At 48.7% G+C, this 11,935-nt stretch overlaps 1 protein-coding gene across 2 annotated transcripts; it reads left to right on the top strand.

Moving 5' to 3' along the window:
• Positions 1 to 943: 943 nt before the first annotated feature.
• On the top strand, positions 944 to 11,518 carry ENC1 (ectodermal-neural cortex 1). 2 transcript variants are annotated; one of them, XM_081231289.1, is made up of 3 exons: positions 944 to 1,230; positions 5,570 to 7,384; positions 11,361 to 11,518. In XM_081231289.1, the coding sequence occupies exons 1-2, from the start codon at positions 1,211 to 1,213 to the stop codon at positions 7,350 to 7,352; spliced, it is 1,803 nt and encodes a 600-aa protein (XP_081087415.1). In that variant the 5' UTR covers positions 944 to 1,210; the 3' UTR covers positions 7,353 to 7,384; positions 11,361 to 11,518. The 2 variants fall into 2 exon arrangements, with proteins under 2 accessions (XP_081087415.1, XP_081087416.1); XM_081231290.1 differs by having other exon boundaries at positions 944 to 1,339.
• Positions 11,519 to 11,935: the final 417 nt, after the last annotated feature.

Raw genomic sequence — 11,935 nt, 5'->3', positions numbered from 1 at the left:
TGTGTGCTGAACCATTTCTTTGCTGAACTCCTAACTAACACGACCCGGCGATAAAAGACAGGAAAGGGCCCAGTCTGAGAAGGCGATTGAGACTTTATCGCTACGAAGAGGCGGCGGCTGGGCCGCTCCTAGGAGCGGGTCGCTTTGAATAAAGCGGCGGCGGCGATTGGCTGCAAAGCACGTGGTGCACGCCTCGCCGGAGAGCGCCGGGCTACTGCTGCCCCGGGCGGCGTGGGGCAGAGTCCAGCCGCGGGTGCAGCACCCGCGGGGGGTGGGGAGGGAGGACTGGGGGGCGGGAAGCGCCTGGGGCTCGAGTCTTTCTGGTCCACTGCCGAGAAACCCTACGGCCCGGCTTTGCCCAACCTGCGGTGTCCCCGGAGTGTCCAAAATTGTGTCCAAACCTCGCCACCATCCTCCATCCAGATATCCCACCCAGCGCGCGGGCTGTGAGCGCCCACGGCGCGTGCCGCGGACACCCGGCTCGCCCCTCGCCGCCCTGTCCTGAGCATCAGGCGGGCTCCCGCAGCTCGGAGCGCACAGTGAGGGGCTGCGCTCCCTGGCCGAGGATCCCTCAGCACCCGGCTGGGCTAGAGACGCAGACACACCGACGCAGGAAAACTTGTTTTATTCGCGATCCCCGAGGGTTGCAGCTGCTCTTGGCTGAGATTCCGCGTGCGCTTTGTCTCTCTCCACTCGCCACAGCCCCCTCCCCCGCTTCCTCTCACGACTAACTCCCCCGACACACTCTCCTCCGACTCTTGTCCTCCTTCCCTTCCTCCTCCTCCTCCTTCTCCGCTGGCCGCATTCACGCGCTTCTTCCCTCCCTCCCCTGGTGTCACTTTTTGCCTACGCGCCCTCTCCCCTCCCTCCCCTTCCCTCCCCTCCCCTCCCCGCCGCTCCGCTTATAGCCGGGCGCTGGGCGGCCGGGCGCAGACTGCTCGGGAAGCCGGAGAGGAGGCGGCGCGGCGGTGGCGCTGCAGAGGCCGAGTCGAGACGCCAGGCGGCCGCCGGCGCACAAGGCGCTTTCCAGCTCCCTCCCGTGAGGGTACAGCCCGCCTCCTTCAGCGGCGCCTGCAGCTGCGGGCTCGCTCTCGCCTCCAGAGCTCACTCCGGGAGCTGCTCCGCGGGTGGCGGGCGCAGAGTCCGCGACGTGGGGGTCGTGAGGCCGCGGCGATCCGCCCGCGGTAACCAGCCCGCGAGCCAGAGTTCCATGCGCGCTCCTTTCGCCCGGTCAGTCGCTGTTGCTTCCTGGGGCTGAGACGTCCGCTCCGTCCCCTCCCTACCCGGTGACCGAGGCAAGAACCCAGCCGGTCGTGCACTGTGGCCGGTCGCCACTGTTGTAAGTCTCCCCTACCGCCGCGGACCTGTTGCGGGCGCCGCGGGTTTCAGGGGCTGCCTGGCCTGCGGGGTGTGATCGCGAGGGGGGGTGTGTGCGCCCCGGAGCCTGGGGCTCCGACTTAGGCGGCGGTGGGGAGCTGTTCTCGGGGCGGAGACCTGGTGTCCACCGCTGCCCTCCCACAGCAAGAAGAGACGGGCATTGCTGGAGGGGGCTCCTCTCGGTGGCGCGCCGCCTGGGCGAGCTGCTGGAGAGCTAGGAGCTGAGCCGGAATACGATCAATCCCCCCCTCCCCCCCCAGCGGAAAGAGCATTGTCGAGCGCGCGGGATTGTTGGTCCACGTTGCACCCTACCCGGCACGGTGAGCAATAGGGCCACGCGCAGACACCCCTAGTGAGGGCACGTTCACTGCGGCCAGACGTCTGTAGGGAATGAATGAAAACTGGTTTCTGAAAAATTAGTTTCTTCTCATGGAAGTATTTAGTCTTAACATGCTTAGTTTCGAAGGATAGGAATTGGTGGGCAGGGTGGAGATGAACCGTTGAACTTGGCGTGTGTGTGGTGTCGCCCTCACAGGCATGGCCAGAGTGTTAAAGAGCGTTACAGGTGTTATAGAGGGCTGTATAGTAAAATGCTTTTCTTGTTAACAATCTCTTTATAATGTTCCGTTGTTATCAATAATATGAATGTCCGAGAAAATCTGCCTAGTTTCTCCTTTGATTGCATTGAGATCAGGTTTAAAACCCAAAGAAATGTGACACGCCGCTAAGTATTGGAGGCCCAGAGCCTGGTTAAAGAGCATTAAGTGAACTGAAGTTACTGTAGCTAGAATCCCTTTTGATGTTCACTGGTAATAGCAGCCCTTTTCCCCTTCTTTGTAGAGGCAGGTTAAGTATATGTGTGCGTTTTTTTTGCCACTTAACTTGGCATGCAAATATTGTTTCTCTGGGGGCTTAAAAAAATGCCAGAAGGATGATTCATTTCATGTTGAAGGTGCGTTTAGTGGCTGTATACGTGGTTTCTGCTGATGTTCTCACATTTGCATAATTTTAAAATACAAGGCAAGTCGTTTCCCTTGGGTCTTCAAGTTTACCTTTTATTTTAATCAAATATTGCTGCAAGATTGTTGGATTTTGACTGACACACTTCTCCATCTGGGTGGCATCCAAGGTGACAGGCTAGGCTCTTTCTGCTGGCTTTATGAACCTACCTGGGAAATACAGGAGCATAAACACAGGATGCAAAGAGATGCAGATCCTATATCCCAAGATCTTCTAAACTTGTTTTGTTAAGTGTAAGCCTCGTTGTGAGTGTTGTTTTACACTGCTTAGGGAAACGCCTTCCGGGCCGGGTGGGTGTAATTCCAGCTCAATCTGCAGGCACTTTGATGCTTATGTACCTTGTGCAGCCTCATTCTTCTGTCAGAGCTGCATTCACTCTTAGCTGGAAAGAAGGCAACTTTTTAAAAAAATTAATTTCTTTATTTTGGGCTGCGTTGGGTCTTCATTGCTGTGCACAGGCTTTCTCTGGTTGCTGCGAGTGGGGGCTACTCTTCGTTGTGATGCGCGGGCTTCTCATTGCGGTGGCTCCTCTTGTTGCGGAGCACGGGCTTCAGTAGTTGTGGCTCATGGGCTCTAGAGCGCAGGCTCAGTAGTTGTGGCGCACAGGCTTAGCTGCTCTGTGGCATGTGGGACCTTCCCGGACCAGGGCTTGAACCCGTGTCCCCTGCATTGGCAGGCTGATTCTTAACCACTGCACTACCAGGGAAGCCCTTTTTTGTTTGTTTGTTAATTGAAGTATAGTTGGTTTACAGTGTTGTTAGTTTCAGGTGTACAGCAAATTGATTCATTATATGTATATTATATATATATAATATATATATATACTTTTTAAGATTCTTTTCCATTATAGGTTATTACAAGACATTGAGTATAGTTCCCTGTGCTATACAGTAGATCCTTGTTGGTTATCTACTTTATATATAGTAGTGTGTATATTTCAATCCCAAACTCCTAATTTATCCCTCCTCCCCCTTTCCCCTTTGGTAACCATACGTTTGTTTTCTTTCTCTGTGAGTCTATTTCTGTTTTGTAAATAAGTTCATTTGTATCTTTTTTTAGGTTCCACATATAAGCAATGTCATATGATATTTGTCTTTCCCTGTCTGACTTACTTTGTATGATAATCTCTAGGTCCATCCACAGAAGGCAGCTTTTGAGGTTGCTTTGGAAGCATTAGCTTAAAAAAAAAAAGCATAGCTACTCATTTGGAGTTCTTGCACCTTTCTGTATGAGGCTTAGGAATATTTATAGCATCTTTTGAGGTTTAGGCTTAAAATCTTCCTCAAAGAATTTCAGCTTGAATGTACAAATGCAAATGATGACTACCAGCAGTAGGACAGCAGGGATGCTAATACTGTTTTAACACATTGGAGAACCTAGTGTATTCACATAGGGTCCTGTCACTTGCTCTTAGGAGCATTGGGCATTGGGTAAAATGGACTAGACCATAGATAGAGGCTTAGCTTGAGGGTTGCGGTGATGCTTGCCTTCTCACCATTTGTCAAAGCCCAAGTCACTGTGGAGACTGATGGGTGCTTCGTAAAGGCTTCTTAATACCAGAGCCCTAGGACTCTGTTGTTTATTTTATTCCACTAAGTCACGTTTACTCACAGTGAAAAGTTACATGCCCAAAATGAAAGAAAACAAGTTGCAACTCCTAATAGTATGAGGCCTGTGTGTCAAAGGCAAGTTAGGTACCTGCCTCTGTTGTTTTCTGTGCCTGCCTTGCCTCTGCTGGTCAGGTTGAAGGAAACAAGCAGGCCTTGGGTTTCAGCTCTGCCATAAGGACTGGCTGTTCCGTGTTTGGAACAGATACCGTAACCACGCAGTTTACCCTCCGGGGATAAACAGTTTCCCTAGGAATCCTTTGACAGGCAGGTTCTTGAAGCTATTATTTCTTTGAAGTAACAGAAGGGTAGGGTGAAAAAGGAAAAAGATGGTTCAATTTTTGAAGATAGGTGATAGGCATGTCCTGTATCTTTAGCCTACAGTTTGATTACTGAGGAAAGCCAAAGAGAGCATTCGGTTCTGCTATAATTTCCATTTAGATACTGAGGAAAACACTCTAGTCAGCAAATAAATTCTAGAGTGGCCCTAAATTAACAATGGCAGGCAACACACATACACACACACGTGTATGTTTTGATTTAGATAAAGCGACATTTGCATTTTGGACTCCCTAGATGCAGGTGCCAGCGTTTGCAGGTACACAAGGATGGTCCTGGTGATGCCCTGTTTAATCAAGAGAGATGGGTGGTTACATCCTTTGTTCTTGCAACTGGTTTTCTAAGATTTGATTTAAAGCAGGGAGAACAGAACAACAAAATATTCTTCCCTTTCTGTGCCCAAATCGCCACTTTGGAAGCTGTCTGGAGCAGGAAAGGGGAGTGGTGACTGTGGCCAGAATCTATCCTGTTTCCAGGATAGCTTGCTGATCCGTATATGGTTGTGTTTATATTGGGGCTCTTTCAGGACGCTGTAGTGGTAGAGGTGTCTGGTTACAAATTATTTGTAATGATAAATAAAGGTTTGGTCATTTTAGAAGTTGGCCTAAGCCTGTGGTTTTAATGTTACATTTCCCATTTACTGCACTTAACACTTTGGTAAGACACTGGGTCTTACCAAAGGAATTCTTAATGGAATTAATTAGTAGGTATTTGTTTTACACATGGCTTTACGTTGCTTGCATAGGACATTAACGCCTGTGCCCATCCCGGCGTTACAAGAGCTGGAGGCCTGGCCTTTCAAGTGGCCAGCAGTGAATCAGCTGGACTAGGGCAGGGAGCTGTGAGAATGAGACCTTGCTCCTCTTGGCTTTTGCTGACTTACCTTCTCAAGGACTTCAATATCCTGCAAGTTGGCAATCAGGTTTTCCAAGATGAACCTGCTCTTAAGCAGTGATTGTTTTTTCTTTTTTTTAAACAGTGTATAGTTTAAATAGCTCAACGGTATTATAATAAGTGTCTTTCCTTATAGGTAGGTAGCCGTCTCTGACTTTGTATAGGCCTGACTGTCCATTATTGGTCTCTGACTTTGTATAGGCCTGACTGTCCCTGGCGGCAGGGCCAACAGCGAAGTGTTCTGTTTCCTCTGTCCAAAACAGTTGCTGGTTTGGTTCGGCCGTTCTGAACACTGAGAGCATCAGGTTCAATAGTTGTGTTTTGTTTTTCAGGAGTGGAAACAAAATGTCCGTCAGCGTGCACGAGAACCGCAAGTCCAGGGCCAGCAGTGGCTCCATTAACATCTATCTGTTTCACAAGTCCTCCTACGCGGACAGTGTCCTCACTCACCTGAACCTGTTACGCCAGCAGCGTCTCTTCACCGACGTCCTTCTGCATGCCGGAAATAGGACCTTCCCGTGTCACCGGGCGGTGCTGGCCGCGTGCAGCCGCTACTTCGAAGCCATGTTCAGCGGCGGCCTGAAGGAGAGCCAGGACAGCGAAGTCAACTTCGACAACTCCATCCACCCGGAAGTCTTGGAGCTGCTCCTCGACTACGCTTACTCCTCCCGGGTCATCATCAATGAAGAAAACGCGGAATCGCTCCTGGAAGCTGGTGACATGCTGGAGTTTCAAGACATCCGGGATGCCTGCGCCGAGTTCCTAGAGAAGAACCTGCACCCCACCAACTGCCTGGGCATGCTGCTGCTGTCCGACGCACACCAGTGCACCAAGCTGTACGAGCTCTCTTGGAGGATGTGTCTCAGCAATTTCCAGACCATCAGGAAGAACGAAGATTTCCTCCAGCTGCCCCAGGACATGGTAGTGCAGCTCCTGTCCAGTGAAGAGCTGGAGACGGAAGACGAAAGACTTGTGTACGAGTCTGCAATTAACTGGATCAGCTACGACCTGAAGAAGCGCTACTGCTATCTCCCGGAGCTGTTGCAGACGGTGAGGCTGGCTCTGCTGCCGGCCATCTATCTCATGGAGAATGTGGCCATGGAGGAGCTCATCACCAAGCAGAGGAAGAGCAAGGAGATCGTGGAAGAGGCCATCAGGTGCAAGCTGAAAATCCTGCAGAACGACGGTGTGGTGACCAGCCTCTGTGCCCGGCCCCGGAAAACCGGCCATGCCCTCTTCCTCTTGGGAGGACAGACTTTCATGTGTGACAAGCTGTATCTGGTCGACCAGAAGGCCAAAGAGATCATTCCCAAGGCCGACATCCCCAGCCCGAGAAAAGAGTTCAGCGCCTGTGCAATTGGCTGCAAAGTATACATTACTGGGGGGCGAGGGTCTGAGAATGGAGTCTCGAAAGATGTCTGGGTTTATGATACCCTGCATGAGGAGTGGTCCAAGGCGGCCCCCATGCTGGTGGCCAGGTTTGGCCATGGCTCTGCTGAACTGAAGCACTGCCTGTACGTGGTCGGGGGGCACACTGCCGCCACTGGCTGCCTCCCGGCCTCCCCCTCAGTCTCTCTAAAGCAAGTAGAACATTATGACCCCACAACCAACAAATGGACCATGGTGGCCCCTCTCCGAGAAGGGGTCAGCAATGCCGCAGTGGTGAGTGCCAAGCTCAAGCTGTTTGCTTTCGGAGGTACCAGCGTCAGTCATGACAAGCTCCCCAAGGTTCAGTGTTACGATCAGTGTGAAAACAGGTGGACGGTCCCGGCCACCTGTCCCCAGCCCTGGCGTTACACGGCGGCAGCTGTGCTGGGTAACCAGATTTTTATTATGGGGGGAGATACCGAGTTCTCCGCCTGCTCTGCTTATAAATTCAATAGCGAGACTTACCAGTGGACCAAGGTGGGAGACGTGACAGCAAAGCGGATGAGCTGCCACGCTGTGGCCTCCGGAAACAAACTCTACGTGGTTGGAGGGTACTTCGGCATTCAGCGATGCAAAACTCTGGACTGCTACGATCCAACGTTGGACGCGTGGAACAGCATAACCACGGTCCCGTACTCGCTGATCCCTACTGCGTTTGTCAGCACCTGGAAACATCTGCCCTCTTAAACACAATGCATCCTAAAGAGAGTGAGCGTACGGTAAGAGTCAGTTTAGCTGTAAGTATCCGTATAGTTGAGCTAGCTGTGTAAGCCCGTACGTGAGTGAAACAGGCTCCATGTAGCCCATCCTATAGAGGTTCTACATGAAGAACTACAAATAAAAGCACTTGTACCCCGAAACTTAAACACTTGTGTTGACCACAGCTGCAACCCCCCAAACATAAGCCAGTGGTTCTCAGCCTTTATTGGGCCTCAGAATCTCCCAAAGAGCTTTTTGAAACCTGCCCACTCCAGAGGCTGGGTTTCATTAGGTCTGGGTGGGACCCAGGCATTAGCATTTTTAGAAAGTTCTTCAGTGATTCTAATTACGGCCAGGTTGGGAACCTTGTCTCCTGAGCCCTCCCTGTGTGCCGGCAGCTAGGCTGTGTGTTGCCCATGGATCATTTCATGTGGTCCCTACAACAACCCTGTGGGATATTATTATGAGAGCACTTCGTAGATGAAAACACCTGATGTACACAGGGGTTAAGTAAGTTGCCCAAGGTCATAGGGCTTCGCAGGCGGAAGGGTTGGTCAAGACATCAACCCGGGCAGTCTGGCTCCAGAGCATAAGCACTTGAGCTCACGCTGAACGGCTACGTAATAAACTTCACGTTGTTATCACCCCAGGAAATAATTGTAGATTTTTAAATTTAACTTCCTCAAACCCTTTTTAGAATGAAGTGGAGTTTAAAAAATTGAATGCTGAAAATGATTCCCGTTGTGTTCTGTCCAGAATTATTCATTAGCTTATTTTAAAGGTTTTTCCTTCTCCCCCTCGCCCCAAAAAAACAGCCCCCTTTAGGGCATTTATTAACTTTTGAGAAGTCTAGGTCTGTCCTTAGAAAAGGTTGCACCTTCACTGTATAAGCTTGTCTGATGTATGGACACACTGAGCCATCTAAACTACCCTTCCTTTAGCTTTTCAGAGTTAATCAGTCAAGCTGACCCCATTGTCGGGGCGAACAAAAGTTGTGTTTCTGTGTCACATATCTGGGTACATAATGGTTGTCTTGTGTACTTAAGAGTATATAATACTCTTGGCTCAAATAATTGATAGGCCTACACAGTTCAGGGTTCGGGAAGCTAATGGCCGCTTTGCTGCTGTTAAAGCATTCTCAGGATTGGCCCCGGAATCACTTAAGCGTATCTAAGTGTAGCACGGAACACACGGAGTGGATTGATTTGTTTTGGTGACTAATGGGCTCATTACTAATAATAAGAGAATAAAATTTAAAAATCTGCTTTGGAGGAACTGCTGGGAAAATGAACTCATTCCTTGGAAAGGTTTGGTTCTGTGTTCCCTAGTATGTTTCACACCTTTGAAGGGGACCTTCTAGCAAAGAGGGGTTTGGACTCATTTGTCTTTTCTTTGCTCATTTCTTACAGCTCATTTAGAAACACCAGTAAAACTGGCCTCCCTTTCACATGTAATCGTTCTGTGTCTTTCATTGCTTCAGTTATCTCCTCCAGCCTATTACAGTTAGTACAGTTCTTAGTAATGTAATGTTTTCCTGGACTGAGACTCCTTCAAAGGAGCAGGAACTGTCAGAACCGTCCTCTGGGGAGCGAATGGGGCTAACAGTGTCCCGCGCCAAACTGGTTTTTGCAGCCTTGCTGGCATCTCAATAATCCTGAATAAACAAATGCTCTGAAAGGGGTTATTTCATTTGCGATATGAATGCATTACTCAACTCTAAAGAAGGTTTAAAGAACCTTCTAGGCAAAAGCATCAATTAACAGTGCACTAAATTGGGTGTTAGTCCAAAACTGACTATATTTGCATAGGAGAGCCTTAAAAGTTGCCAATGATGGTGGCAGTACATCCAAATGGTAACTGGCTGGCATCCTTGGAAGTGGCTGGCATCCTATATGTCATATAGGTAGAAAAGAGAGAGACCACATGTACATTCTGTTTCTAGCTGTGGAGTCTGGACCTCTCTGCACTTCGGAGATCTCCTTTGTCAAATGAGTGATTCGAATTGTGCTTTCCTTAAGATCTGTCCCAGTTCAGACTTGGGTGAATTGATAAATGAGGAAAAAGAAAAGAAAGGCGTGAACATACCTAGCCAGTGCCTGGTACATATTAAGTGTTCAATACTCGTATTAGTTTTCTTTCCTCCCTTCAATTTAGACCTTAGCTCGCAGTGGAATTAGCTTTGTGTGTCATGTGAAAATGAGGTTTCTTTGACTATTATCAGCTTGTTATCTTTATACTTCATTTTTGGTACCTCCTTTCTCAGCCCAGAGTGAGTATGTTGGCAAACACTCGAATTCACCCTCTCCTGGGTATTTGAACCTAATCACACATGTCCGGTCCCTGGGAAATGGAACAAATAAAGTGTTCGGTTATATTCGAAACAACATCCCCTCTGCCCTTGGTGCTCTTAGCCAGAGAGTCAAGCACAGAATAAGGAAATTCGACAGGGCCAGGTTCGCCTTTTTAAAGGGTGGCGTGGGGCTGATCAAAGCCACGGTTGGAGTTTCCGACAGAGAGAATGTTGGTTTAAATTTCTAAAGTTTACTACACACAAGATAGTGTTAAAACACTTAAGCCGGATGGAGTGACTTAAAAGAGGTGCTGTGTAGGTATCAGTCCTAAGCTGCAAACGCTTCCGGGACCTGGCTTTGCCCTCCACATGTAGGTGCTACCTGAATTAATAGTGTTAACAAAAAGTTTCCCTAGGTCTAAAAGCTTATCCACCAAGGAGATTTTAACTCTCTCCAGCTGCTCCCAGCTGCTGGGAGGGACAAAGAGGAAATTACTTTTGATTTTGCTCCATTTTCATGGTGCTGTGTGGCCCCCAACTTGACGGCGTTTGGATTTTGGTTTGCTTTGTTCCCGGACCCCCTTTTTAGTGGTGTTTTTTGTTTTGGGGTTTTTTGTTTTTCTGTTTGAGTGTGCAACATCTTGACATTTCATATTATTATAAGATACATTCTTTAGGCCTAATGTTGATGTATAGGTTTCAAGGAGGTGAGGGTGGGCGATGACACCCGTAGTCTAAGGAATGTCTTGAAAGCTTGAATCACTGTTATGAAACTGCCAAAAGAAACAACTAATGAAATGAATCAGACTTCCGAACACACAAGAGCAAGAAGAAGTCAGTGCAAGTGATGAGCGCCCCTCCTGAATTCCCTCTGTCTGTACTTCGAGTTTCAGCACTGGGGCTGCAGACTCTTATGCTAGGGCTGGAAATGGGCTCCAAGAACAGATAGGGTGAGCATTTGAAAGACAAAAGCCCTCTGCAAACTCTCCTTCTGTAAAATTAGACTTAACTAAATGGGAAGGATGGGTGGTGTGGGGAAACACCAGCTCCCATGAAATGTGCAGGCTTCATGATTATGGCACCTTGAATTTATATTCACATTTGATGGCGGTTGATTCTGTAGATAATAACACTGCATACCACAGCCCGAGTCTCCTCCGTGTGGACTGATGAACTTGGAGAATAAACTCCAGCCCTGGGCTGGTGAGGCCTGGTATGCTGCCATGTGAAAGAAAGCGAGACTGATTTCTGCCGTAATGAATAGCAGAGATGCATTTAAATAAGAGGATTAATATGTCTGCCTTCTATATGGTGAATAAATTTAATTTGGAATCCTTTATGGTAAATGGGCCCAAGGCGGGGGGCGCGGGGAGGGGATTGGCAAAGGAATCTCTTGAGACCCTCTGGTGATCACTACAGTGGCTCTGTTTAACTGTGGAGAGGAATTATGAATGTCGGGAGCAGAAGAAGGCAACTCGTAACAGCACCTAGATGTATAGGTTTGAACTTTAAACGTATACATGTTTAGGAAAGAAGCAGAGATCTTTCTTCGGATACCACGGTTTTTGTTGGGCCGTCTGCATGCATGAATGCACCTACCGAATGTGTAATTAAGACCTCTGGAAGCCATATTGACCTACTCTGTCCCAAGTTTAATTTTTTTTTTCAGATTTTGAGACTAACAAAAAATTTTCCTTTTCCTCTAGTTTAGCTGACTCCGTCCCTCAATGAGACAAGATGGGATTTCTACTTTGGAGAGGCCAAGTTGAATGAAGAGAAAGAAAAGGAAAAAAGGAAAGGAAGTTGCTACAGTCCAATCCACCACACCTTGTAAATGCTTCTAACTGGACTTGAAGGAAGGGGGGAGGGGGAGAGGGAGGGGGTGGGATTTTCTGTGCAAGAGGCACATGGTTTAAATATGAATGAACGAACCTGTGATCTAGTCCTTGTCTTGTAATTGTGGATTAATGTCAACATTAATCAGCCCCTCAAAGGGAGAGAAAAGCCGGCCTTTTTCCCTTGCTGTACCATATTCAGCATTTGATTTCCATGGGTTCCACCATTTATGTGTAAAATTTGAAATGGTTGTCACCTCTCTCTGAGGAGCAAGCTTGAAGCCTCCACACCAGCTGCTGTTGGAGATTGAAAGCCCAACTGGGGGGCCTGGAGGGACGCTTGCTGGGCTGGCTGCAGGGTGAGGACCACTGGACTCCACGATAATCTCTGAGGGGCTGTTCTCCCCAGGAACGTTTCTGAACAATGGGGACATTGTTGGTAGCTG

The sequence above is a fragment of the Mesoplodon bidens genome (genome assembly GCF_964165515.1).
Source record: "Mesoplodon bidens genome assembly, chromosome: 4".
NCBI classification, from domain to species: domain Eukaryota; kingdom Metazoa; phylum Chordata; class Mammalia; order Artiodactyla; family Ziphiidae; genus Mesoplodon; species Mesoplodon bidens.
This window is presented reverse-complemented; position numbering and strand designations above follow the sequence as displayed.

Coding starts and splice junctions, on each gene's coding strand:
- ENC1 (XM_081231289.1), top strand. CDS start 1,211: ATGCGCGCTCCTTTCGCCCG. Junction 1,231..5,569: donor ATGCGCGCTCCTTTCGCCCG/GTCAGTCGCTGT, acceptor TTTGTTTTTCAG/GAGTGGAAACAAAATGTCCG.